The sequence below is a fragment of the Archocentrus centrarchus genome, chromosome 24 (assembly GCF_007364275.1).
Source record: "Archocentrus centrarchus isolate MPI-CPG fArcCen1 chromosome 24, fArcCen1, whole genome shotgun sequence".
In the NCBI taxonomy this organism is placed as follows: Eukaryota; Metazoa; Chordata; class Actinopteri; order Cichliformes; family Cichlidae; genus Archocentrus; species Archocentrus centrarchus.
This window is the reverse complement of record NC_044369.1, coordinates 8665245-8692404: the sequence shown is the minus strand read 5'-3', so window position 1 is coordinate 8692404 and position 27160 is coordinate 8665245. Positions and strand designations below refer to the sequence as shown.

General features: G+C 39.3%; 2 protein-coding genes across 3 annotated transcripts in view; both read left to right on the top strand.

Annotated features, from left to right (window-relative positions):
• nudt14 (nudix (nucleoside diphosphate linked moiety X)-type motif 14) overlaps nucleotides 1-10599 on the top strand; it is a 32580-nt gene extending 21981 nt beyond the window's left edge. The window contains exons 5-6 of one of the 2 annotated variants that reach the window (XM_030721526.1): nucleotides 1757-1839; nucleotides 9223-10599. In XM_030721526.1, coding sequence (XP_030577386.1) covers nucleotides 1757-1839; nucleotides 9223-9515 — 376 coding nt within the window. In that variant the 3' untranslated portion in view covers nucleotides 9516-10599. Of the gene's footprint in view, nucleotides 1-1756; nucleotides 3331-9222 lie in introns of those variants that run through there. The other variant, XM_030721527.1, reaches the window with a different exon arrangement.
• A 15155-nt stretch (nucleotides 10600-25754) lies between these two features.
• jag2b (jagged canonical Notch ligand 2b) overlaps nucleotides 25755-27160 on the top strand; it is a 48964-nt gene continuing 47558 nt past the window's right edge. The window contains exons 1-2 of the mRNA XM_030721367.1: nucleotides 25755-25867; nucleotides 26532-26852. Of these exons, the coding sequence (XP_030577227.1) occupies nucleotides 25799-25867; nucleotides 26532-26852 (390 nt within the window). The 5' untranslated portion in view covers nucleotides 25755-25798. The remainder of the gene's footprint in view (nucleotides 25868-26531; nucleotides 26853-27160) is intronic.

The window sequence follows — 27160 nt, the reverse complement described above, 5'->3', positions numbered from 1 at the left end:
TTTGAGCATAACACACTCATTTCTGTCAGCTGGAAATACTTTGGAAAGCTTTATGAATGGAATTTAAAAGTTGCCATACGGAAAGTCAATAGATGTTACATCACTTGTGCATTATCATCTTTTCCCCTACTGTTCACCACAATGCCTACTGTAGTCTTCAAGTAAATAAGTAAATACAAGTGGTCTTCTATGGATAAGAATAGTTATGCTGTTTTCCTGTGTGGTGGTCTGCTGGCAAATTACAAGCCCTTATGCTGAGCACTGGGAAGTAAGAAGATTATAGAACTGGGCAAATATTTTAAATTTATCTCCTTTTTACTTTTTCACCTAATGGACAGACATTAGACTCTGAAAGCTGTGGTTGTTAGCATGATATATGTTGATTTGTATGTCCTCATACAGATTTACATCGAAAATATCCCTCCTCTTTTTTCCACTAGCTATGGGTTGTGACAGGTTAGATTATATCCCAAATCATATATCGGTAGGGCCGATATATCAGCCAATATTTCATATTTGCCAATATATCAGTATTGGCTTTTATAACAGACAACAATTGAAAATTTAAAAAAGAAGAGACAGGAGAAACACCCTTCAGCCATGCTCTATGAGTGCTGATGTTGCATAGGTTGTTCAGCAGAAGGCATTCTGTAGCATTTAGGGTAATCTGTTTATGTTTGTTGTATCTAAATAGATCTTTTTAATCACCAAATATCTGCATTAATGGGTCTTAAAAAGTCAGTCGGACTGTAAGTTAGATCTTTTTTTTTTCTCTGTATATGAATGATATTTGCTGTGATTTGTTGCTCTTTAGCTGGTTTCTCTTTTAAGTATAAAGATGTAAAGATATAGTGCTACATAAAAAAAAATTAATGCAACTTTAAATCTGCTTTACAGTTTTACAGTCCCAAAAAATAAAGAAATGCTGGGTGTGGGTGTAAACTGTGTCACTTTTAAGTATACAGAGTTTTTCCTTTATTGAGTTGGTTAAATTAAATTGTTAATCCAGTTTCTGATATGAGACTCTTGCTCTTAAATAAAGCTCTGCCTCAAATAAAGATGAAAACAAACATTAAAAATTCAAGTTGTTCAGTGCTAATGTAAGTAATAAGATTGCTTAATAATGGGAGTGAGACAGTTTTTTTGGAGGAAGTTCTGAAATTATAAACTAAAAGTGCACATTTTATGTAAGTGACCTTAAAAGAGGCATCAGGCAAGTCATCCATCTTTGTCAACGTATTATTAGCTGACTAGAGCTTGAAACAGCAGTGAAAAGACCCAGGAGACGAGCAGTCCCACATTAGACGGCAGCAGCTGGACAGCTTTGAGTGATGACTCTCATAAGGATGCTTTTGATATGACTTGCACACCTCCTCGAGCTGTGTTGGTGTTGTCTACAATCATTGTTGTGTGTGGGCTGCTTCCATTATACACACAGGGATCATCTTAACCCTCATAACACCTATGAGGGTGTTTTTGACAGAAGCACTCAATGCACTGAAACTTTCTGCTAATAGCAGGCATCCTGAGGGCACTGCTGCCTGCAGCAGAGATGTAATATTTTGTTGATATGGTAAAGAAATTTGTGTTTTTGCACAGTACGTTGTTTATTACAAACAACGTAAAGACAGAGCTTTACAGCAGTCATATGTGTTTATGTTTAGTTCTGTGTTTTGGGCTCTAAGAGTATTGTGTTGGTAACAAATGAAGGAAGATTGGAAATATATTTCATATATTTTTTTGTCCCCCCCTCCAGGTCGGGTGTAGGTGTAACGGGTGCCAAGCAAACCATGTTTTATGCCGAGGTGTCTGACGACAACTGTGTCAGCCCAGGTGGAGGTGAGCCGCGGGAGGGAGAGCTTATCGAGGTGGTCAAAGTACCTCTGCACGAGGCCATGACGTTTGCCTACGACGAGCGTATACCCAAAACCATGGGGGTCATTTTTAGTTTCATCTGGTTCCATAATAACATGTCTCCTAAGTACAAGATCTCCACCAATGTGTAACTAGTATTAAAATAAGCCCTCTTTCTACCATTTATTCCAGATTAAATCAAACACTGGCCCAGCACACTCACTCCTCCCCTTATATCTCTTCATCCTCTATTGCCTTTTTGCTTATTGGTACATGATGAAGGGTGGGCCCCTTGTCTTGTTGCCAACTGGTATCTTTAAAGTTTGTCCTATTTGCTTTTTTTTTTTTTTTTATTTTTTTATGTGGTCATAGTGTTTTTCCTATATACAAATTTGCCATAGCTGGTTGTCACTGGCACTTTTTTCTCTTCTTTTTATACGTGAATCATTTCATTTACTGTGCCATTTGTTATCAGTGGCTCCATATCATATTTAATTTGCCTGCCCTTAATTAAAGGAATGCTCCACTGAGTTTTTTTTTTTTTTTTAATGTGGATTTTTAATATTATCTACATATGATAGATAGCCACTATCTTTAAAATCAATTTGGCTGAGAATTCAAAGCTTCATAATACTGTCACAATATTGTATTTTCTATGACTGTGGAAATACCTGAAAACTAGACAAATATGGAGGCCGCTGAACACCGTTGTTCAATTTAATTAAAACCAGTTTCAAAATTATATTTTGTCATTGCACAGTATTTTCATTTTCACACATCTGACTCTGTACACAATCATTTTGATCATGGGAACACTTGAAAGTCAAAAACATTCCTCTTTGTCATCTCTCCTACAATAAATGCGGTATTGAGCCATGATACTAAACACCAGCATGCCGCTGGTTAGCTTTAGTTTGCCAACATTTCCACTGGAATCATGCTCCTGAAAAAATATTTCCTTTTCTGAACAAGTTTTAAGACTCTGACTATACAAAGCACGTATACAATGGCTACTTTTTTGCACCATTTACAATGTAAAGGTACATAGATGATCTTATTAAAAATAAAATTAAAAAAAAAACAAAGCAGTGGAGTATTTCTTTAATCCATGATCCAGTAATGCAAAAACTATACTAGTTAATTATGGGGCCTTGTAATGATTGGGGTATTCAGGCATTCCCCATTTAAGTTCTGAATCACAGCCTTCAAGCAATACTTACCTAAGTACTCCAGGCTAAACAATCACTCAGTATCATTAAAATCAGCTTTCACCCTTTTCATGAAATTCTTCATGAAGTCAAACTAGTTAGCAAACACCTGCCTCTGCACAGAGGGCCTCATTTGAATTAATTTAATTGCGCTGAAGCACAGTCCTGATTAAAAGCAGACTATTCTTAGTTGGAGACACTTAAATCCACTTTTTATGACGTCTTCAGAGATGGCTGTTCCAAGCCTGTAACACATCAGTGACATCAGTGAGGTCTCAGACAGAGGATTGTTTCTTGTTTTTTGTTTTGTTTCTTTTTTTTTTTTTTTTTTTTTAAGTTTTGGAGGAATTCAAAAAACTTGGAGGAATTCAGATGAATAAATTTGGGGAAATGCTTTAAAAAAGGTTACAGCATCTATTTTTTTTGATTTGTATGCAGTTATTTTTATGCACACAACATCAAAGTTATATTGTGAACCCATAAATCAAATAAACATTAATTAGAGGAATGTTCAGAAAAAGGATTTATCCCATCTGAAATACTGATTTTTTTTTAATTAATTTATTTTTTATAATTCATTTGCAAATTCCCATGTAGAAAACCATTAACACAAAAAGCTGCACTGTCTCTTATTGTGTACTTCTGTACTTACACTAGCTATTTTGAGTGCACTAATATTAACAAGTACAGCTACATTCAATTCAGAATGGGTACCTGCATGATGTAATTGTAACAGTTAAAAACTTGAGGGTAGAACGCTTTACAGTTCACACCCTTAGGCCTTAGTCACACAGGCCTAGAACCTGGTCAATGACCCCCTGGCAACCTGGAGAAAAATGTGTTGTGATTGCTTTGGTCACTAGCAGATTGCTGCGGTCGTCCATAATTTGCATGGAAAACAAAGATTTGAAAACAAAACATGGAAAACAAAAGATTTTGCATTAGTGAAACTTGGAAAAAGTTGATTTACAGATTGTAAATGGAGAATGTTCCCCTTCAAAGTAAAAGTTGTACCTTTCCATTGACACAAACATGTTTTAAAAAACAACTTTTATTTTGAAGACCAACAGTCTCTGTTTCCTGTTTGCATCGGACTCTTCACAGTTTCAGTACCACGTAGCATGCAGTTAGTGACCAAAGCAATTGTAATTCACCGTATACCTCTTTGTGATTGATTTCACGTAGTAACTAACTGCAACGTTCCCCAACCACTCATCTACTGGTCAGGGAATACACATTTTTCCCTATCAACCAGTAATTACCACTGGGTTACTGACAGTTTTTTAGGGTGGTGTGAATGGGGCTTTAGCAATTGATTTCACAGTGACAGCCAGCAACCTGCAACAACCACTGACAACCAGTTGGGGAATGCTCATTTTTCCCTAGTGCTCAGTGGTTGCCAAGCAGTTGCCAACCAGTTTCTTGGCTTGTGTGACTAGGGCTTTAATGGTTGTTCAATAAAGGGAAAAGCCACTGAACAATTTTCAGCCAGTAGAAGCAAGATGTAGGTTGTCATCTGACACTGTTTGTTATGAGCTAGCTAGCATATCTAACATATTTTTTCAGGCACTGGCTCTTCATGTCTTGTGGCATTGTTTGGCTTGTCTTCAATGTAGACAAAATTAGTTTTATGTCAGAGGTTTGTAACTACTAAATGCTGCAGCTAGTGCAACAGTCGTAGTTCTCTGAGTGAATAGCTTGCCATGTTCAAGTTGAAACGACCTGTCTAAAGTCACACCCTGTGCAAGTAGGTACGCAGTGTACTACATGAAAGTGTACTCTCATAAGTATCTGAAAATGAGACGCAGCTCTAATTTCACAAAGTGAATCTCAACAGCAGTTTCTTAAAATCTCAGGTCCAAATAGTCCAATTTTTAATTATTCAGAGTGGATCTCTGAATGTGACGATGACCAGCATGTATGTTACTATAGTATCACATTTCAAAAAAATCACTTTCAGCTTCAGTAACTAGGCAAGAAAGTTATAACTAATACTACAATATGTTAGTATTTTTCTTCACTCAAAAAGGGCTGGTACATCATTTATTGTTTGATATGTGCGGAAGAGAACCACCCCACCTTGTAGTTTTGTTTAAAATATATATATGCAAAAACTAAAGCAAAGTCAATGCTGTCTTTAAAAAAAAGTTCTCATTTCAAGTAAGACATTTCATTGTATTAATTATATTAAGACAGTTAGATAATAAGAGTACTACACTGGCAGACTTTGAAAGAGCCACTAATAAAGCTGAAGTTCTTTTGGTGCACCTGAAGACTTGTTTTGTTAACCTCAGAAACACAGTGAAAAAGTACCATTATTAGGTCGTTGTTTCTGCTAATAAACACTTGAAGTAAAATCATAAATATGCCATCATAGTGCAATTTACAGTTCACCAGTTACTGAGGCCAAGCTTAAAGTAATGCAGGCTAATGTAACAGGAATTTCAGTAAATATATTGAGCCACGTTTCTGTTGGTCTGTCTTTATTTATTACAGACAACATTGTCCAAAATCAATGCTCCTCTGAAAGAATAGCATTAGCATTCATGAAGGGAGGATTTTTTTTTAGGACTGTTATATTACACTGCATTAGCTTAAGCATGGTGTAACAGCTAGGTGTGTGTGTGAATAGGTTCATATGAACAATCAGTCGAGCATTATTTATTTTTCTTTTATGCTTTTCAAGCATGAAGAACTGCTGACAATCAAAAGTCAACATTAGTTTTCCTTTACCCATAAAACCTTATGCTTCTCATTCATTTCTCTAATTGGTTCATCAAGTTTATGTCTACATTTGCTGTGCTCTTCTCCCGGCTGAGAGATTCAGCAGGGAGAGAAGCATCACTTTTAGGTGTATCCTTAAATGCATCTCATGGTGCCACCTGAAATTCTGTCACCTGTGCAAATTAACAAAATCAGAGATTGTTTGATTTCACACACTGACTCGAACATTTAGGGAGCAGCTTTCACCCAAATAGCTTAGAAAAATATGCATAATCCTAAAGCCATAATTATCATTCGTTGAGCTCCTTTGTCCTTCATCAAACATGGGTCGTTCCTTGATGTAGGATTATAGAGTAGAGTTTGCTCAAACTGCTTGAAAGATGTGCTAAATCAAGTCACTTCTTCTCTATCAAGTGAATTTAGTTGAGTGAGTTTGATATTGGGACACTTTGGAAAAATGTGGAAAGCACCTTTGGAAAACCATGACATGACTCATTAGTGACACATGTTTGTATCCCTAACAGGGCTTCTGTACACTGCTTGGCCAAAAAAAAAAGTCACACATTCTAATATTTGGCTTTGATGACCGCATGCTTTTGCCATGGCATTCTTTCTGTTAGCTGATGCAATGTCACAACATTTATTTCCATCCATAGTTGTGTTAGTATTTCACCAAGATGGTATATTGATGGTGGGCGAGTCAGACCGCTATGTAAAGTCTTCTCCAGCAAAGAGTCTTGGGGATGTACATGGTGGCCAGTCTGCCCTAAAAATTATGCCTCATGCTCTCTGAACCACTCTTTCACAATTTGAACCCAATGAATCCTGGCATTGTCACCTTGGAATATGCCCAAGCCATCATTGAAGAAAAAAAAAAATCCATTGATTGAAAAACCTGGTTGTTCAGTATCTTCAGGTGGTCAGCTAACCTAATTTTTTGGGCACATAATGTTGCTGAACCTCAGCCTGACCAATTTGACCAAATGAAGCAACCTGTCGTACAACCCTGCCCCCACAGGCTTGTATAGTGGGTACGTCATCTGCCTGTTCTTACCCTGATGTTCCCATCACTGTGGAACAGGTTCATTCTGAACTCATCGGTTCACATGACCTTTCTCCATTGCTCCAGAGTCCAATCTTCCTTCTCCTTAGTAAATTTAAACCTTTTTTTAAGCCAGTTGCCAGTTTTCTTAAGGCTACACAGCTTCCATTGAGTTCTCAATTCTTTGAGTTCTCTTTGCACTGTGCATGTGGAAACACTCTTACTACACAGCCTTAAGCCTTACACTTTTATTAGTTTCACCACTGTCCTTAGTTGTTTTCTTTGCTTGATGCAGGCCAATAAATTGACCTTTCTGAAATGCAGTAATATCTTTTCCATGACCGTGGGAAATGTCTTCAAGCATGGTTGTTTAACAATGAGAACGTACCGTACTCAATGCATCAGTTAGTGTTAAATAACCTGTTTTCAACCAAAAGATATGATTCACTGCAGTAATTATCCAGTGGAAGGCTCTTACCTATTTACTTAGTTAAATCCAGTTTAGCACACTAGGTTGAACAGGTAACCCATAACCCTAAGGTCAATGCAGAGGCCCATGTTCGAAAAACCCCCACAAAAAACAAACATTTTTTTTGGCCATGTAGTGTATATTGTTTTTCACTTTTCTTTTTTTTGCTAACTTTACATGATAACCAGCTAACCTAACATCTTAAAATGCTGTTAGCTTTCAGAAGTTGCTTACCACCTCACCTCCATTTTCCTCCCAAATGACAATCATTCAGTCCTTATTTTTTAAGATCTAAGTGGATCTCAACACTTGCTGGGTTTGGTTTACTGGAGAACCTCACTGGAAGATTTCCAATGGTGCTCACAGTTTTCCATGGTCTTCTTTTTGTCTAGTATTGTGGAGCATAATAGAACTATCACACTTGTGTCTAAAATTTCCTTGTGAAAATGCCCACATTTTAAAGGGGTTAGCCACGAGCATTCAAGGCTGGAAGAAAAAAATATTTTTAGAAATATGTTTGATCGGTGTTTGTTTCTGTTGTGGCTCAACATAAAAGCCATTTGAACTTTTTTAAGGCCAGTCTGTAACTTTAATGTGCCTGTCAAATGTGAAGAGCTGCACAGCAACTTCTCTTTAGGCTGAAATTGATTTTCTCTTGTCAAACCAGTGTAATCAGGTGGTTATTTCCTAACACTTTCCCTTCAAGTTGTCAAGAGTATTTAGTGAACATTGCTTAGCATTTGTAGCTGCACTCTGACTGACTGACATGCGAGTGAATAGCAGCTGCAGAGCGGGAAGGATCATCTGATGTCTAGTGATGTGATTGATTGTTGCAGAGAATTCAGTTGCCAAAAGAAGCACAAAAAGAGTGGCAGCACCTCAGGTTCAGCTGGTTTGGCCAGCTTCAGCCTGTATTTGAGTTATTTTAGTTTTGTTTAGCCTGTGGAGTCAAAACTCGTCAGGTATTCTGTGTTATCAGGCCTGACATTAATTTTATACTTAGGATTTTTTCATTGATTTTTATAAGCTAAAGAAATGTGGCTGGCAGCTTTTGTATAATATTTAGTTAGAAACATTTGTGTGTTTCTGTGTTAAATATAAATCTTTTGAGTGTGAAGCCAGTCTTTGAGGTCTTTTTCTGTTGGAGGAACACTGGTGACTACCATTGCTCTTGGAGAACTTAAAGGAAAAATTTCACATTTTGCTTATGAATCCTTTTTGCAGAAATTAAAAGATGTCACATGTGAGCAGTTAGTCTGAAGTTACAGGGATAAAGACTAGAAACAGAGGGAAACATCTGCAGTAGGTTGGTTCTGTGTAAAGGTAACAAAATCTGCAGATAATCCTATCTAATTACTGTGAATCTAATTACTCTTTACAAAAATTATGACAGCTTTTTAAAAGGGACCAATAACTGCCTGGAGTCTGCTGTGATTGGCTGGGGTAGCAGTACTGAACAAGAAATATGAGAATTAAGAATTTCAGCTGCTCCTTTATTTTTCCTGTGGAGGCCGCAGTGGATGGATCTGCATGATGATTTACCACAGATTTTTACACCAGATACTCTTCCTGACACAAACCTCCTATTTGTCCAGGCTTGGGACCAGCACTAGTGACCCCCTGAGGTTGGTTTTGTGTCTTATCCTGCTCTCAAACCACAGATTTTTCATGACAAATGTGGTAACCGCTACAAAACAGAGCCATGAGCAGGAAACACCAGAATACGAGAATATATTTTCCCTCCCAAACTGTGAAATGTTTTATTCACACTTCTTTATAATGAACAGGTTATCGTGTGCAGACTTTAGCTGTTTTGCTGTATTTTCACAGAAGGCATTTCAGCCATGCCTTTTTAGTTGTCCCGTTCAAGCACATGTTACTGAACAGTAGGCTTCTATGTTATTCAAGTCAGTTTTTCATTGCAGCTTTGGCTCCAGCACCTTCAAACACGGTACCTGAACGCCACACAGACGGAGCATTTGCTGCTACCGCTGCTCTGCTAGATGTACTGGTCGCATTGTGCTTTCTGTGTAGACACTCTGTTAGCTTTGGCTTGCTGATAACTGCTGGCTGCAGCTCAACTTCACTGTGCAGGCATCACGGTGTCAGGAAAGCAAATAAGCACGTTTCATCCGTTAACTGTCCCTTTAGGTCTACCAGTGCAACAAGCCTAACCTGCCCCTCTACGACAAATCTAGATGCACTTTTGACAGTTTAGAGTGAGGTTGCAGACTGTGCTACAGGTAAGCCATATGCTACTTGTATTTAATATACAGTAAAACTCATATTTAAGGTAAGTAAATGACTGAGTATTCCATTCTTGCCTATGCTGGATTTCAACCATTAGCCCAGCATTTCTACCTCCATCACTCAGGCACACAACAAAGGTATTTTGTGTCCATTTGTTTGAGTCTAAGATGTTGAAATTCTCAGAAACAGATCAGAAATGTGGAAACCCAGTGGTTCCCTGTCACAGAATATTTCATTCATCAGTACCAGAATTTTATAGATGTACCCCCCATGGCTATGCTGTAATTGCTTCTTCAACTGTGATTGTTTTTTTGTTTTCTTTTGTTAATGGTTTGTGCACTGTTTGACAGTTTCTTACTGTATTTTCGATGATCTGAACAGCAGTTTAAGGTGAAAATAACTTTAAAGGTGCTATGTGTAGTATTGTGTAAGTGAAGAAGGTGTAGTACTTTTAAATTATAACGATGTTACAGTTCAGACATTACCTCTGCACATAAACATTCAGAGATTCTAGTTTTTGCTCATGAATCCTGGAAAAGGATTAAGTCCAGGAGTCGGTCACTGTTGCTTCTTAATTAGCAGACTGGTAGCTGAATATTCAGAAGCAACAGAGGCAATGAAGCAGCTCATAGTGACTTTATATTGTAGCACATGTTCTGTGAGGCAGTGAAAATCCTACACATAATACCTTTAAGTGAGATTTTTCTTATGGTAAAGATATAAAGAAATTTGTCCAGTTGTGAATTTTCTTCTTTTTTTTCTTTCTGGTGTCTTAAACTGAATTTGTGTTTTTAAGAAAATATTTTCAGAAAAAGGTACAGATATGAACATTGCATATTTATGAATTTATCATGTATTTTATGCTTTATTAAAAGTGTAATCTCATTGTGGGCAGTGTTTTTAGTAATGTTTTGATTTTGTTAATTTATTACCTAAATGTTAAAATATTTAACTTTCAAAACATGACACTTGGTACAAACATACAGGATATATTTAAATATGATACTTTGCATGTGCACTGTGTTGGATTAAACAGCATTAAATTGAAATAAAAATGGGTTTGATGCCCAAAGTGTCCTTTTGTGCTGCGAGTATTTTATCTATCCAGCTATCCATTTTTTTTTCCGGTTATCCAATTCAAGGTCAACGGGGGGATGAAGATGATTTTATTTATTGGCATCTCAAAGGAAAAGAACAGCCTAGTGGCTGGAAAAAATTAGGATTTCAATGGAAAAAATTAGGATTTCAATGGGAAAAATTAAGATTTCAATGGAAAGGTGTATTATGCTACTGACACCCGTGCCTTTGTTTGTTCACTTTATTTCCTTTTCAAAAAGTAGATCAGACAATGATTACCATTCTCAGGCCTGTACAATGAGCTGGTCACTAACTGGACACTTTACTAGTTACACTGTGCTAGTACTGGGTTGGACTCCATTTTGCCATCAGAACTACCTTAATTCCTACCTTAGAGGGGTATACTGTGGTCATAAAGGGATGGGATATATCTGAGTTATGGTTGCGTTCCTATCAGCTTGAATCAGTCTGTCCATTCTTCTCTGATCTCTGGCATCAATAAGATATTCTTACCCAGAGAACTCACCAAATATTTTCTCTTTTTCTGAACATTCTTGGTAAACCTTAAAGATGGTTGTGTGGGGAAATCCCAGTAAATCAGACCAGCCCATCTGGCACCAAAGTCACTTAAATCACCCTTCTTCCTTATTCAGAAGCTCAAGTTGAACTTCAACAGGCTCAAATTAAAACACTTTTTTTAGTAGTAGTAAAAACTGCATTAAAAGTTTTTCTCTTGGGAAGAAAGTATATAAACAAAAAAATAAAGACAGTTATAATGACATTTTGTTGATACAACAGCTTATGAATACCACAAAGAGTCTCATATGTTACCCATAATAAAACGTTTGCATCACACAGTTTCATCCAATTCCATAGTAAAGTAATAAATCTGCTTTTTTTGTGGTTACCATAAAGCAATTCTCTGCGCCTGCTTGTATAAATCTGTCAGCAGCCTTTATGGAGCCTGTTGATATGCATCATCTCTCTTGAACAAACATATCCTGATAAGACACAACTAGATGTGGATCAGGAAATGAGACGACACATTTATGCAAAGAGTCCCTCGTCAAAGATAAGCTCCAGCAAGTGTAAATTCTGCAAACCTGATCTTGATGGGCATCTTGATTTGTTTCTCCCTGAAATGAAAGCAGGGGTTTTTTTCTTTTCATTTTGCTAGAGGTGAAATAAAAGCCGTTGTACTGTGGAGGTGATTTTATCTGAGGTGGCTGAGCAGAGGTGTGTAGGGAAACAGGAAGACCATTGTCTTTCTTATGGGACCATTGTTACAAAGGCAAAAATGAATTTCAATCAAATGTGTCTTCCAGACGCAACTCTATCACTTTCATTTGTAAATTCTTTTCTTTGGCACATACCACCCATCTCTGGCTTTCTTAAAAGCATTTTGCTTAGGAACAAAATTGCAACAAGTCACGCTCCCTCCCAACATCCGAACTTGCTTCTCTGGTAATGCAACTCCTGCACAAGACACACGTAGACACACATCAGAGCCAGTGGCAAGTACTTATTTGACTGACCCTTTAAACACGGAGGCCAAATGAGTTGTGTCTCATCTCTGTTTGCATCATCAGTAGGCAGTTTTCTCTTCTTGCGCTGTCACTGGGCGAGTCTAAACAGGAATTATATGGCTGGAATAGAATTTACAGAATAGAGCGGTTTACATATGCTTCAGTGATATATTAAAGTATATTGGAAACTGTGTAGGTTCACTTCTTGGCAATAAAAATCCATCAGTTTTCTTCCCCTTATCCAATTCAGGGATTGGAGTGGGCAGCCTATACCAGCCATCATAGCGTGAGCTGGGCATACCCTGGACAGGTCTCCAGTTCTTTGCAGAGACAGAAAAGTATTCACTAATCACCAGTTAACCTAACTTACATGTCTTTAGATTGTAGGAGGAAGTGTGAGTATGCAGAGAGAAACTACACATGCAAACTCCACACTTCTCAGAGACCTTCTTGCTGTGAGGCGACAGTGCTAACCACCACTGCGCCGCTGTGCTGCAGTGGCCAATAAAAACAAAAACAAAAATGCAGAGACAACTTTTCTATACTTAGATGACATGGGGAGCATGTGGCAAACAGTCTATTTAATGGAGTTCCCATTCATCTAGTCACATTACTGTCCAGCAGATGCAGGTAAGCCAAATATACTCTGTTCATTATGCTGTCTGATTCTGCACATGTGGTGATCAGTCATTTGAAAGACACTTAAATCACAGAGCTGACACATTTTGCCAAAGATTAAAATATTGCAATCTCTTTGGGGTCATCACTTTGTAATTGTTTTCACCTGATAGTACCATCCTTAGATCACAAGAGAAGCTAAATCTGATATTTGAGGCAGCTGAGTGGCTGCCTAATGAAGCCTATTCTTACAGACACCATGTACACGATCAGCAATTGTATCCTCAATACTATCTTGGGCGAGGGCGGAGGGAAAGGGTGGATGCATCAGTCCTTATGTTGTGTCCCTGTTGCTTTCATGTTGTAACTGGATGCATGGGACATCTCTGTTCTCCAGAGACCATCTGGATGTGTGTGTATGTGTGTGTGTGTGTGTTTTTCCACAGCAGATGGATTACCACTCCTCTTTTTCTGAATGCAGTCCATTCACAGGTGGGATCTAAAACCTGCCCTTTGAAAGAAAGTCCAGCTCCAATAACTACTACTGCAGCTAGAGAACACACAAAGCTAGAATTCTGACACACTCTGCATCTGTATGCAGATAAGATCTTGCATAGCATCAACCTTCAATCAATCAATACAAACCTTCTGTATGGCTCTACACACAGCAGTTCTCCTAAACTGCAGCTTTTTACATTTCTCTTGTATGTTTAGCAGATCCACTTGATAAATTGAGGAGTTAAATGTCATACTTGGCATATGTTACAGCCATAGTCCCAGCTGACAAGGTACACTGGCTAAACTCCCTCATCTGCTGTGTTTTATAATAATCCGCTGGGCAAATTTTGACTTGTAAAAAGTGCTTTTACTTTGACATGGTTTATTTTTTGAAAGTGTCCTTTTAATCAGCAGTTACCAATTGTTTGTTTTTTTTGTTTGTTTTTTTTAAATTGGCATAGACACACAGTCAGTGTCAAGTACATCACATTCAAAGTCACTCAAGTCATATTTCTTCCCCATTCTCATACTGGACATCTGTGGCCAGTGAGTTGTATACTGTAGGAAATAAGCAGTGGCCTCCTGTTTTAAAGTTCTGTAGTTTTTCTTTACTCATACATCCACCCCAACCGCCTCCCTTTCCATTTCATTTTTTTGGAGGAGTCTACGATATATTAGCTACAAAAATGAAATCACTACAAGATGTCCTGCTCTAAACTCCTAAGCAGTTGGGTCATAACCTTGGATTAACGTGCCACTGTGCTTTGAGGAAGAGCAGAAGAGGAACTGCATGGTCCAAAGTGATAAACAGTCTTCCATAGGAAGTAGGTGAATGCCCACAACCTGTTTCTGCTTTAGAGAGATAATATCAAGCAGCCCCTAAATGAGTTGCTGCTCTTTTTTTGCAGTCTTGTGAGTCCTTGTACACATGTTCTGACCTTATCGGTGAGGTAAATTTATAAGGCTCTAGGTTTTGCAGACTGGGATGGTTTAAAGCCAGTTTCTGCTTCTGGTACCTCCATATGTTGAAGGAGTCAAATAGGAAAAGCATCGAAGGTGATTACCTTACCAGTGAGGTCGATTATCTCGTCAATAGTTTTACATCCTCACTGCGTATAACTTTGGATACTGTGGCTCCTCTGAAAAGGAAAGCTTCAAATCAGAAGTGCCTGACTCTGTGGTATAATTCACAAACGCACAGCTTAAAGCAGATAACCCGAAAGCTGGAGAGGGAATGGCGTCTCACTAAATTAGAAGATGCTCATTTAGCCTGGAAAAAGAGTTTGTTGCTCTATAAAAAAGCCCTCCGTAAAGCTAGGACATCTTACTATTCATCATTAATTGAAGAAAATAAGAACAACCCCAGGTTTCTTTTCAGCACTGTAGCCAGGCTGACAAAGAGTCAGAGCTCTGTAGAGCCGAGTATTCCTTTCACTTTAACTAGTAGTGACTTCATGGATTTCTTTACAAATAAAATTTTAGACATTCGAGAAAAAATTATTCATAACCATCTCAAAGATTATTCTTCATGTTCGGCTGCTTTCAGCACTGCTGGTATTTGTTTAGACTCTTTTGCTCCAGTTGATCTTTCAGAGTTAACTTCAATAGTTACTTCCTCCAAACCAGCAACATGTTTATTAGATCCCATTCCTACTAGACTGTTCAAAGAAGTCTTTCCAATTATTGATGCTTCAATTTTAAAAAATGATCAATCAGTCTTTATTAGTTGGCTATGTACCACAGACCTTCAAGGTGGCTGTAATTAAACCTCTGCTTAAAAAGCCATCACTTGACCCAGCTGTCTTAGCTAATTATAGGCCAATCTCCAACCTTCCTTTTCTCTCAAAGATTCTTGAAAGAGTAGTTGTAAAACAGCTAACTGATCATCTGCAGAGGAACGGTTTATTTGAAGAGTTTCAGTCAGGTTTCAGAATTCATCACAGTACAGAAACAGCATTAGTGAAGGTTACAAATGATCTTCTTAGAGCCTCTGACAGTGGACTCATCTCTGTTCTTGTCCTGTTGGACCTCAGTGCAGCTTTTGATACTGTTGACCATAACATTCTATTACAGAGATTAGAGCTTGCTATAGGTATTAAAGGTACTGCACTGCAGTGGTTTGAATCATATTTATCTCATAGACTCCAATTTGTTCATGTAAATGGGGAGTCTTCTTCAGACAGTAAGGTTAATTATGGAGTTCCACAGGGTTCTGTGCTAGGACCAATTTTATTTACATTATACATGCTTCCCTTAGGCAGTATTATTAGAAAGCACTGCATCAATTTTCATTGTTATGCAGATGATACTCAGCTTTACCTATCAATGAAGCCAGATGACACACATCAATTAGTTAAACTGCAGGAATGTCTTAAAGATATTAAGGCCTGGATGACCTCTAATTTCCTGCTTCTAAATTCAGATAAAACTGAAATTCTTGTTCTCGGCCCCACAAATCTTAGAAACATGGTGTCTAACCAGATACTTACTCTGGATGGCATTACTTTGGCCTCCAGTAACACTGTGAGAAATCTTGGAGTCATTTTTGACCAGGATATGTCCTTCAATGCACATATTAAACAAATATGTAGGACCGCTTTTTTGCATTTGCGCAATATTTCTAAAATTAGAAACATCCTTTCTCAGAGTGATGCTGAAAAGCTCATTCATGCATTTATTACTTCTAGGCTGGATTATTGTAATTCATTATTATCAGGCTGTCCTAAAAGCTTTCTGAAAAGCCTTCAGCTGATCCAAAATGCTGCAGCTAGAGTACTGACAGGGACTAGAAAGAGAGAGCATATTTCTCCCATATTGGCTTCTCTTCATTGGCTCCCTGTTAAATCTAGAATAGAATTTAAAATTCTTCTCCTCACATACAAGGTCTTGAATAATCAGGCACCATCTTATCTCAAAGACCTCATAGTACCATATCACCCCAACAGAGCACTTCGCTCTCAGACTGCTGGCTTACTTGTGGTTCCTAGGATACTTAAGAGTAGAATGGGAGGCAGAGCCTTCAGCTTTCAGGCGCCTCTTCTGTGGAACCAGCTTCCAGCTTGGATTCGGGAGACAGACACCCTCTCTATTTTTAAGATTAGGCTTAAAACTTTCCTTTATGATAAAGCTTATAGTTAGGGCTGGTTCAGGTGACCCTGAACCATCCCTTAGTTATGCTGCTATAGGCCTAGTCTGCTGGGGGGTTCACATAATGCACTGTTTCTCGTTCACCTTATTTACTTTGTTTATACTCCACTCTGCATTTAATCATTAATTGATATTAATCTCTGGCTCTCTTCCACAGCATGTCTTTCTCTCCCCTCAGCCCAACCGGTCGCGGCAGATGACTGCCCCTCCCTGAGCCTGGTTCTGCTGGAGGTTTCTTCCTGTTAAAAGGGAGTTTTTCCTTTCCACTGTCGCCAAGTGCTTGCTCATAGGGGGTCGTTTTGACTGTTGGGTTTTCTCTGTATTATTGTAGGGTCTTTACCCACAATACAAAGCGCCTTGAGGCGACAGTTTGTTGTGATTTGGCGCTATATAAATAAAATTGAATTGAATTGAATTGAATTCAATGAAAAGATGCTGAATAAAAGGGAGCTCCGAGCCATTCATGGAGCTGTCAAATGTTCTAATAACTAAAAGGTCAAGTTAGGGCTGCCAAGCATATGAACAAGCAAATCAAGACATACATTATGCAATGAGATTAACTTGCACAACTGGTTAACATCATTAACACAGGCGTTTCCTTTGTAAGCCATTCACAAAAAAAGTGTGCGTGCTCAAGTGTTGGCTGGCGTGGACCGTTGCCCTGTTCACCCGGTGTTACTGCAGCCCAACTATGCTTTTCCAGTTAGTTTGGAAATCTTTCCAATTCTTTGAAGAGTAAATATGTCAAACAAGCCAGCATGTGCTGTCTGAAATGTGGGCTCTCCGCATGAGAACACAGAAATGCATATGGTGCTATCAGTGGAGCAGAACATAAGGGTATAAAAGAGGTACACCTCGGTGTCAGTGGTGACTAAATGTGCCCTTTTATCGCAGCGGAAATGCACCCTTTGCACACACTTGATGACTTACTCAGACGCAGGAAAAGAAGGGGAAAAAAACTGGGAAACAAAGGTCACTGAGGCACAAAGTCTTTTGACCTCAGACTGATTCTTGCTTCAAGAATTATACCTAAAATAAGTCTTGTAGCCATGTATGAAAAATGGATCTTTAATTTGGATTTCTTAATTAAGTTGTTTTGATATGGAAAATGTCAAGTATGCAATTATTTTGGTGTCCAAGTCTTTTGCCTTTCTAATAGCAGCTCCACTTTAGCTACTGCAGACTACACATATTGCAGTTAACAGTACTTAAAACATTAAAAAAGGCTACCTGCATGCCAAGGCTGGTACCACATAGACATACTTGCTTGAGCTCATATGAATATATAAGATGGTTTAAATGTTTACTATAGAAAAAAAAAACTTTGCCTCAAGGTTGCAGAGCTCATTTCTTCTGCTAACCCGTCAGGCAGGCTCAGGAGAGTTTCCTTTGGCAAGCGTACGCTTGGTGTTGTCTTTGCTGCTGTTTGTCTAGAAAAGGTTACTGCGGTCTCTTTAGATGTTTTCTCCTGACAATGCTCCGCAATGCTGAAAGAAAAAAAAAAACAACAAAAATTATGAGCCATAATTCATTCCATTTGCCACATGATATCTCTGGTCAGCAGGTGTCACATAGGCTATTGTTAGACTGGACACTGGTCAGCAGGTGTCACATGTAAACATGGAGATTAGTTTGCAGTTAGCCTCGAGATAGGGAGGCAAACTTTTTAAAGTATTAAATATCTTTCAAGGGGACATTTAAGCCCCAAATCATTAAAGATGTATTAGCCTTTTTTTTTTTTTTTTAAAACTGAGCAGACCATCATAATATGTATATAATGTACACACACTGGCCAAGCAGCAATACTCAGGTATGCTGTGAGGTTTAAATGATGCTCAGTTGGTCCTAAGGGACCCAGAGTGTACCAAGAGAATATCCCCTACACTGTTACACTACCAGCAGAGTCGAGGGTGGGGGACAAAAATGAGAACCAATATCCTACAGCGCAGGAAGGTATATGTAGTCATAGAACTACATATACCTTAAATTAAATAACATATGCCATTGGGGAGTGCTTGATACATGTCATATCAATGCCATGACCTCAGTTTTCCCTGCAGAACATAATATCATGTCAGTATGATCAATGTTATTCATGTTGTTTGTCCCTGATTTTAATGTTGTAGCTGATCGGTACATGTAGGAGTTATTTAATTAGCTTACCAAGATTCAGTTCAACTTATTTTTATTTATATAGCACCAAACCACAACAAGTCACCTCAGGGTGCTTTATATTATAAAATAAAGACCCTACAAGGAGAAAGAGATGACTAACCCTCACTGGCCACGTAAGCTAGCTCAATCTAGCTTGCTTAATAGCCTTTTAAGCTAATTAATATCAAAAGCAACCTGCAGAAGATAATTTATATTTTGGTCTCAAAATGTTATGGCAGTGATTCTTTAAATTCTGAGTAATATTGCTTAGTTTTAAGTTGTTGTTATACATCTCATAATATATCTGAGGCCTTATGGTGGCACTGTGTCAGCCTGAATGGCAGACAGCACTCAAGGTGTCATGGCTGAACTCACAAGCATTTGGAGATATGTTCTTTGAACATAAGTGTGCTGGGAAAGCTGGATTCCTCTGCTAGCTTTGATGCAGCGCACACAGTAGTTTCCCCGTTCCTATTTTCAAAGTTTAAACTACGGGTGAGATGTTCTTTCAGCTGATGTAAACAGATAAACTACTTAAAACACTTTTTCTTTTCATTTGGGTGCTGTGGGTAGGTATGCAAGCATGACTTTTGCAAGGGAGAATGACTTCTTTAATCTTTAATCTAATACTGATCATACTGACAAAGTATTGTGTTCTGCAGGGAAAACTAAGGTCATGGCATTCATATGACAGGTATCAAGCACTCCCCAATGGCAGCAGCCTCCCTGAGCAGGATAAGGTATCCTACCACACTGCTACCCACATGTCCCAAAGGATACACTGGCAGTATCTCTGTGCCAGACGCCACAAGACAAGGTGCCCAGGCGAGCCAGGGCTGTTTTGGTGACATGAGGAGGATAATATATAGCTTGTAGTTGATTTGTGCATATTGAAGCTCAGACTTTCAGCTTTAGTTTAAGAGCTTTTAACAAAGGTTTTGCACTAAGTGTTTAGAAATTACAGCTGTATCTATACACAGTATTTTCATAGGGTCAAAATGAATCAAACAAACTGCTATGATTTTAAACATAAAGATTGCTTTTAAAATCTTGCAGTCAATGACTGCCCGAAGTCTTGAACCCATGGACATCACTAAATGCTACGTTTCCTCCCTTGAGATGCTCTGCGAGGCCTTTACTGCAGCCACCTTCAGATTCTGCCTTTAGTTTCATCTTCAGAGAGTTTAGCTCTTTATACTTCAGAATTCATCCTACTGCTTTTATAAGCAGTCACACCAACAATAAACACTAGTGACCCAGTTCCACAGTCATACATACCCATGACATAATGCTGCCTCTACCATGTTAGACAGAGAATGTGATATGCTTCGGATTTGGAGTTGTTTCTCCACACTTTACTCTTCCCATCATTCTGGTTAATCTTGGTTTCATCTCTCCAATTATATATTCTCCAAAGATATAAACTACAAAAATCATGTCTTTGTCCAACAAATAATGGACCTTAATGTAGTATGATGTCAGGCATGAAGTGAGAAACTTCACTGAGCTTTACAGGCTAACAGTCTATAACAATATAGCCTGCAAAATGGCTTTTACTGGGATGAAGCATTTTCCAAAAAACAAACACATAATTTAGATAAAAACAAAGAATAAGTGATTAATTGACAGATGATGGCACAGCGGCATAAACGACTGTAGATTAAAAGTAGCTGATTCAGGTTTGTTGCTTTAAATAAAATGCTTGTAAGCATATAGTGGATGCTTAATCATCTTTGTTTGTAATAAATAAATAAAACTTGATAGATAAGATTTGTTAAAATAAAAACAACCTTGAAAACCATAAAGGACAAGGCAGTATAATTATTCTGGTATTTTGCATGCCGTTAAGTTCTGCACCTGAACTGCTTCTCTAAATAGGAATATTGTAGTTAGTGATGCCAGTTAAGTCACTCAAGGGAAAGGACTGTGACCATGAAACAAGTTTGGTCAATGAGGGCTGAACTCTAGAGGTCAAAAACTGAGGTCATTAATTAATCAAAGTCCCCTTTAAAGACATGAGTTTGAATAGATTCACAAGGGAAATAAACTGCTATTAAATAGTGTTGTTTATGTGTCCATGTGGATGGGCCTCCATAATATTCCACTGAGATGCAGCCATCTGCACTGCAGAAATCATAGATCTCTCTGAATATTTGGAATTCACTCTCCTCTGACCAAGGTAATGAAGCTGCCCACTTCTATTAAAAAACTGAAGACATCAGCAAGTGAGCATCATCTCCATCGCCACCGTGGTGAGATAGCTATTAGAGCTTGATGAAAAACAGCATGCCTCAACCTTGACCCAAGCCACCCCCCCCCAACACCAACCACTACACACACACACACACACACACACACACACACACACACACACACACACACACACACAGAGTCCCCAAAAGATGCTTAAAGATAAAAGAGAATCGACCCGTCAGCCGTATGTACAGAGACTGGAGATCTGAAAGGAGAAAAGCCATGAAAAATGGATGAGAGAAGAAATCCACTTCACCTCCCCCCAGAGGCTGGCAAACCCCCCACAGCGCTCCCACTCATAATCCTTTCTCCTCCTGCACACACACTCCTCTCTCTGTGCCTCACACACATGCATGTGGTGTATGCAAACAGGAAGACATGGTAGGCACACACTGCCTGAGGCCCTCTGGTAGGTGCTAGAATTCATCAGTTTGGTTCTAATATTAGTCTTTTATAACATTATAGATGTTATCTGTGACTGATGTGATAAAGTGGGGCTTTGTGAATCTCAAATTCATTGATTTATTTTCTTTTGTTGCTTTTGTTGCAGATTCAGTTCAGGTAGGTTTTCTTTTAGATCAATTTTATAAAAAGGATAAATGTATTCATCTTCCTCAGGCTTCTAGATATGCTGAACAAATTACATTAGTCACACATTTAATGGAGAGGCTCATATTAGAGAATCATTAAGGTTTAAATGCTTTCACGGGCACATTTCAAAAACAGGTCTGGCTACTGGCGTGTTGAATATGGGGGTGAAAATATGTCATTTTAACACAATAGATTGCTTATGAATAACCTTCATATAAAGAGGACTTTAACAGGTAAGTCTAAAGCCACATTACCAATCTTTTAGGCTTCAATTTAGTGCTCTGAGCTAACCATCAACACCCCGGACAGGTCGTGTATTTTAAAAAAATTTATGGATTCCTAATGTGAGCATTTGTGTCCCAAATTTCATCCAATAGATTTTGAGATATTGCAAAAACACAAATACCACTCTCATGATTCCATTTAAATGTTGTGGTCATGAAGGTTAGGGTACCGTGACATTTTGCAAGGATTTTAAGCAGCCAAAAGTTTAAAAACGATTTAAGCCTGGATCACATTTTTGGATTGACCACAGGCTGTCAACCAGCACAGAATACACACTGTTCCTTCACCACCTCAGACTGTTTACTTCTCCAACTTAAGGCACTCTCATGTACTTGTGACAGCGTGTGAAATGTTCCAGTCAAAGCGGCTGCGGTGGCTTAGGATATCGGCAACCTCCTTCAAGGCCTATCTGACAGGCTGGCAGGCGCCTGATGAGAAGGAGACAGTGACATGAAAGGAGGCTGAGGGTTGCTGTCACGTACATTTTGAGTGGCACCTTATCCTGGTAGCATGGTGAATTTCTACCTGAGCCCGTAGAATTGCTGTCATAGTTTTGGTCCATTCATCTGGGTGCTCGTAGTACTGAATGCTGCCATTGTTTAATGGAGTTAATGGTATTTGCAGTCAAACATCCAGTCCTGTTAATATGGATGCATATCATCACCTTCTTAAAATAGTGACCTAAGTCATTTTTTTCAGAAAAGACAAAAAAAACTGAACCAAACACTGAAATATGATGATTTAGGCAAAAATAAAAATTTGTTTAAAAAAATGACTTTGGCCATTATTTTAAGAGGGTGACGATATCTTATTTAAAAACTTACACGATTATAGTGTTTAGCAAAATAATGAAAGAACAGTTCACCAAACTACTGGATATCCAGTCTACATGGGGTGTGGTTCATAGTCGCGTTGATGTTGAGGAAGTTGTGCAAATTAGCATTAACTAAAAGGAGAATTCATTATTAGTCGTGGGTGAATAACTTGAATGATTGAAGATGAATTGAAATGGGACTTATGGAGCTGAAGGATTCCCATTTTTCACAGCCGCATTTTTGGAGTCTAATAAAGTGTTTTAGATTTCTGAGTGAGCAGCCGTCGCTTCAGGCTTGCCTATCACACGTAACCTTAATTCACTTCTGTAATACAGAAAGAAAGATCAAAAACACTTCAGCATGCCTTGAGAAATGGTTATTGCTGTGTTTATGACAGGCTTATAAATTATGGTAAAACACTGGTAAGAACTGGTCATCTGTCAGGGAGGAGCAGATCACCTGACTGGGCTGTCAGGTGATGCGAGTATCATAGACATCTGTTTCTGTGAGCATATACAGGGGTTGGACAATGAAACTGAAACGCCTGGTTTTAGACCACAATAATTTATTAGTATGGTGTAGGGCCTCCTTTTGTGGCCAATACAGTATCAATTCGTCTTGGAAATGACATATACAAGTCCTGCACAGTGGTCAGAGGGATTTTAAGCCATTCTTCTTGCAGGATAGTGGCCAGGTCACGACGTGATGCTGGTGGAGGAAAACGTTTCCTGACTCGCTCCTCCAAAACACCCCAAAGTGGCTCAATAATATTTAGATCTGGTGACTGTGCAGGCCATGGGAGATGTTCAACTTCACTTTCATGTTCATCAAACCAATCTTTCACCAGTCTTGCTGTATGTATTGGTGCACTGTCATCCTGATACACAGCACCGCCTTCAGGATACAATGTTTGAACCATTGGATGCACATGGTCCTCCAGAATGGTTCGGTAGTTCTTGGCAGTGACGCGCCCATCTAGGACAAGTATTGGGCCAAGGGAATGCCATGATATGGCAGCCCAAACGATCACTGATCCACCCCCATGCTTCACTCTGGGCATGCAACAGTCTGGGTGGTACGCTTCTTTGGGCCTTCTCCACACCGTAACTCTCCCAGATGTGGGGAAAACAGTAAAGGTGGACTCATCAGAGAACAATACATGTTTCACATTGTCCACAGCCCAAGATTTGCGCTCCTTGCACCATTGAAACCGACGTTTGGCATTGGCACAAGTGACCAAAGGTTTGGCTATAGCAGCCCGGCCGTGTATATTGACCCTGTGGAGCTCCCAATGGACAGCTTTGGTGGAAACAGGAGAGTTGAGGTGCACATTTAATTCTGCCATGATTTCTGCACCCGTGGTTTTATGTTTTTTGGATACAATCCGGGTTAGCACCCGAACATCCCTTTCAGACAGCTTCCTCTTGCGTCCACAGTTAATCTTGTTGGATGTGGTTCGTCCTTCTTGGTGGTATGCTGACATTACCCTGGATACCGTGGCTCTTGATACATCACAAAGACTTGCTGTCTTGGTCACAGATGCGCCAGCAAGACGTGCACCAACAATTTGTCTTCTTTTGAACTCTGGTATGTCACCCATAATGTTGTGTGCATTGCAATATTTTGAGCAAAACTGTGCTCTTACCCTGCTAATTGGACCTTCACACTCTGCTCTTACTGGTGCAATGTGCAATTAATGAAGACTGGCCACCAGGCTGGTCCAATTTAGCCATGAAACCTCCCACACTAAAATGACAGGTGTTTCAGTTTCATTGTCCAACCCCTGTATATACTTCCAAATGCACTTGTTTCTGTAGCTGTGCTCTTTGAGAGGGGGTCAGCTTACATGTCTGTGAAGGTTCTCAGTCATCCAGGTCATAGTAGTCTCAAGAGCTTGAAAAAAAGACAGCTGGACTTCTTTAAGTTTTTGAAGACATTTCACCTCTTATTGAAGAGGCTTCTTCAGTTAAGCTTACTTATGGAGTTTAAAGGCATGAAATTAGCTATGGAAATGCCAGCTACAGTCAGTAAGGCAGAGCTTTAATGTGGATTTATATGGTCAAATTAAAAGTAATGAGATGCAGTAGAAAAACAGAAAATGGTACAAGGGGAAGTGCTGCATCAAGAGCAGGTTTTTGTTTTAAAGTCAAGATCCATACAATATCTAAAAATAACGGGAAAAAAATCTAACATGAACATCATGTTTCATTTGTTGCATCTGAAGTTGGTGAGTCTTGCATAGGCAGTAGAGGGCGCACTACACTGCAATTCACGGATTGAAAAGTGCTGCGTTGTAGGGGCAGTTTTTACTTTTAATCGCAGTTAATGCAGACGGGCAAAGCATGTCTTTCTTTACGGCAGGAGGATTAAATAAATTCTTTATTTCACATCAGTAATGGGTCCAAATTAAGCGGTGCTAGTAGCAGCAAATTTAAGTCATATTAGATGAAATGAGAAGCAACCATGTGAAAAAGAAAATTAACTTTACCACTGTACTAAAAATTATTCAACCAATCCCAGCAGATTAACCCCAAACATTCACTCCACTTGCAGGACTACCTTTTTATGTTTACGACCAAATTATATTTTGATGTTTGAACGAAGAGACGCCTTATGGCAGAATACAAAAAACACATCCAAATTTGTCTCTGGGCCTAATTAAGACTAATTAAAAGCAATGCAGCGCCGATAAGGCCCTAATTTAACATAGGCTAATGGCCATGCTCATTATAATATCTTTGCGGCTGCGTTTAATTAAAGTCGACCCCTGCTTTGTTTGCGCGCTGTAATGCGGTTTGGCTAAATGAGACTCAATAGAAAACCAGCACAATTCAAGTTTTGGGAGGAGGAGGTGAAGGGGGGGGGGGGGGGGGGGGGGGGTGTCATTATACTATTGTCCGCCCCTTAATCCGGTTGGCTCAGAGACTGCCCGCAGGCCAAGTGGTTTACGGAGCAAGTGGTTTGCGGAGCTGCCAATCAAAGCAGACGTCCTCTCCTCAGGCTGTGGCAACGAAACATCTCAGTTGCTGTGTGGAGAGATTTGACGGAGGGACGCTGTTGTACATGGACCATCACTGCGCCTGCAATCCACCGCCTGCTCACACACACGCATGTAACGCCTCAGTGAAATCTGGACGCTCACGGCGAAGACAACACGCATGTGAATATCTCATCTTTGCATGCCCGGAGAGGAGGAACCAGTCGCCGGGTTCGCGGCTGTTTGTCTTTTTTTAAATCGTTTTCTCTCCCCCCCCCCCTCCCCAATATCACTCTAATTAGTCGGAGGCATGTGGAATCTCACCAGGATTAGGAATTGCTTCCCAATAGTGTGCCTGCTGTTGACGTTATGGACGGAGGTAAGAGGGCTTTAATTTTAATTACTGTGATTTTACGCTCCTCCACAAAAATAAAAATAAATGTTTAAAATTACAATAAAAGTTGGTGGGCGTGGGCAGATTTATTAGCTCTCCGGCATCGCAAATTTCGCGCCACATTAATCGATAATTGAATTACGTAGCCGTCAGTTGTGGAGCATGTGATCGTGTTACCACGACAAGTGTAAGGAATTGATACAGGCTACTCTCCATTTTGGTTTAATGCGACTCCTTTTACGTTTCTTTTGTTTTCTTTTCGGTTTTTTTTTTTTCTTTCTTGGGGGGCTAGAGAATTAGGCCTGAACCAAACAAGTTGTAAGTTGGATTGCATCAATTGGCTGCTGCAGCCGTTAATTTGCTCCCGTGAGAGTAACCTGATTGTCTAAAATCCCAGCATGCAAACTGTACGCTGTTCACGTGCTCCATTCACGATGCAAAACATATATGTGTGTATATATAGGCACATCCACCCAATCTCCAAAGCTTCTCAATACTGGTTTAAATTAAGAGTAAGGCTCTTAATTGGCCACTTCATCCATTTTTTACGCACCAAATTAAGCTTCATAAATTATGCTGTAGTGTCTTTACACGGCCCTATATGCAATTGCACATATTTATATACATATATGAAATATGTTGTTTCTAGGTGTCCCAGTCAACCGGCTATTTCGAGCTGCAGCTGATCTCAGTGGAGAACGTAAACGGCGAGCTGGCGAGCGGCGAGTGCTGTGACGGTCCCCGGAGCTCCCAGGACCTGCGCTGCACTCGAGACGAGTGCGACACTTACTTCAAAGTGTGCCTGAAGGAATATCAGATGGAGGTCACCACCAGCGGCTCCTGCACGTTCGGAGCTGGATCTACACAAGTTCTCGGTGGAAATATGTTTTCTTTTAAGGGCGCCAACAATAACCCCAATAAAATCACCGACGCTGGCAAGATTGTGATCCCCTTCCAGTTTGCTTGGCCGGTGAGTGATCCAGTGCTCCAGTTACGCATTTCTGGAGCCTTTCTTTAGAGAGAGCATCATTCTGAATCCGGTTTAAAATGTAGGACAGCTTTTGTTGCATAGACGCGCAGGCACACATACCTGGGGAAACTCATGGTTGGAAAACGCACTTATTCTGCATACATGAGGTGCGACACCTACCTGGATAAAAGTTCAGTTTCAACATAAGATCCACTAGATGTTAAATGCTTTTGAAAGTGGGACTGCGACTAACAGTTGTAATTTTAGTTGACAGCTACTTGTGATCTTGAGCGTTTCATAGTATATGA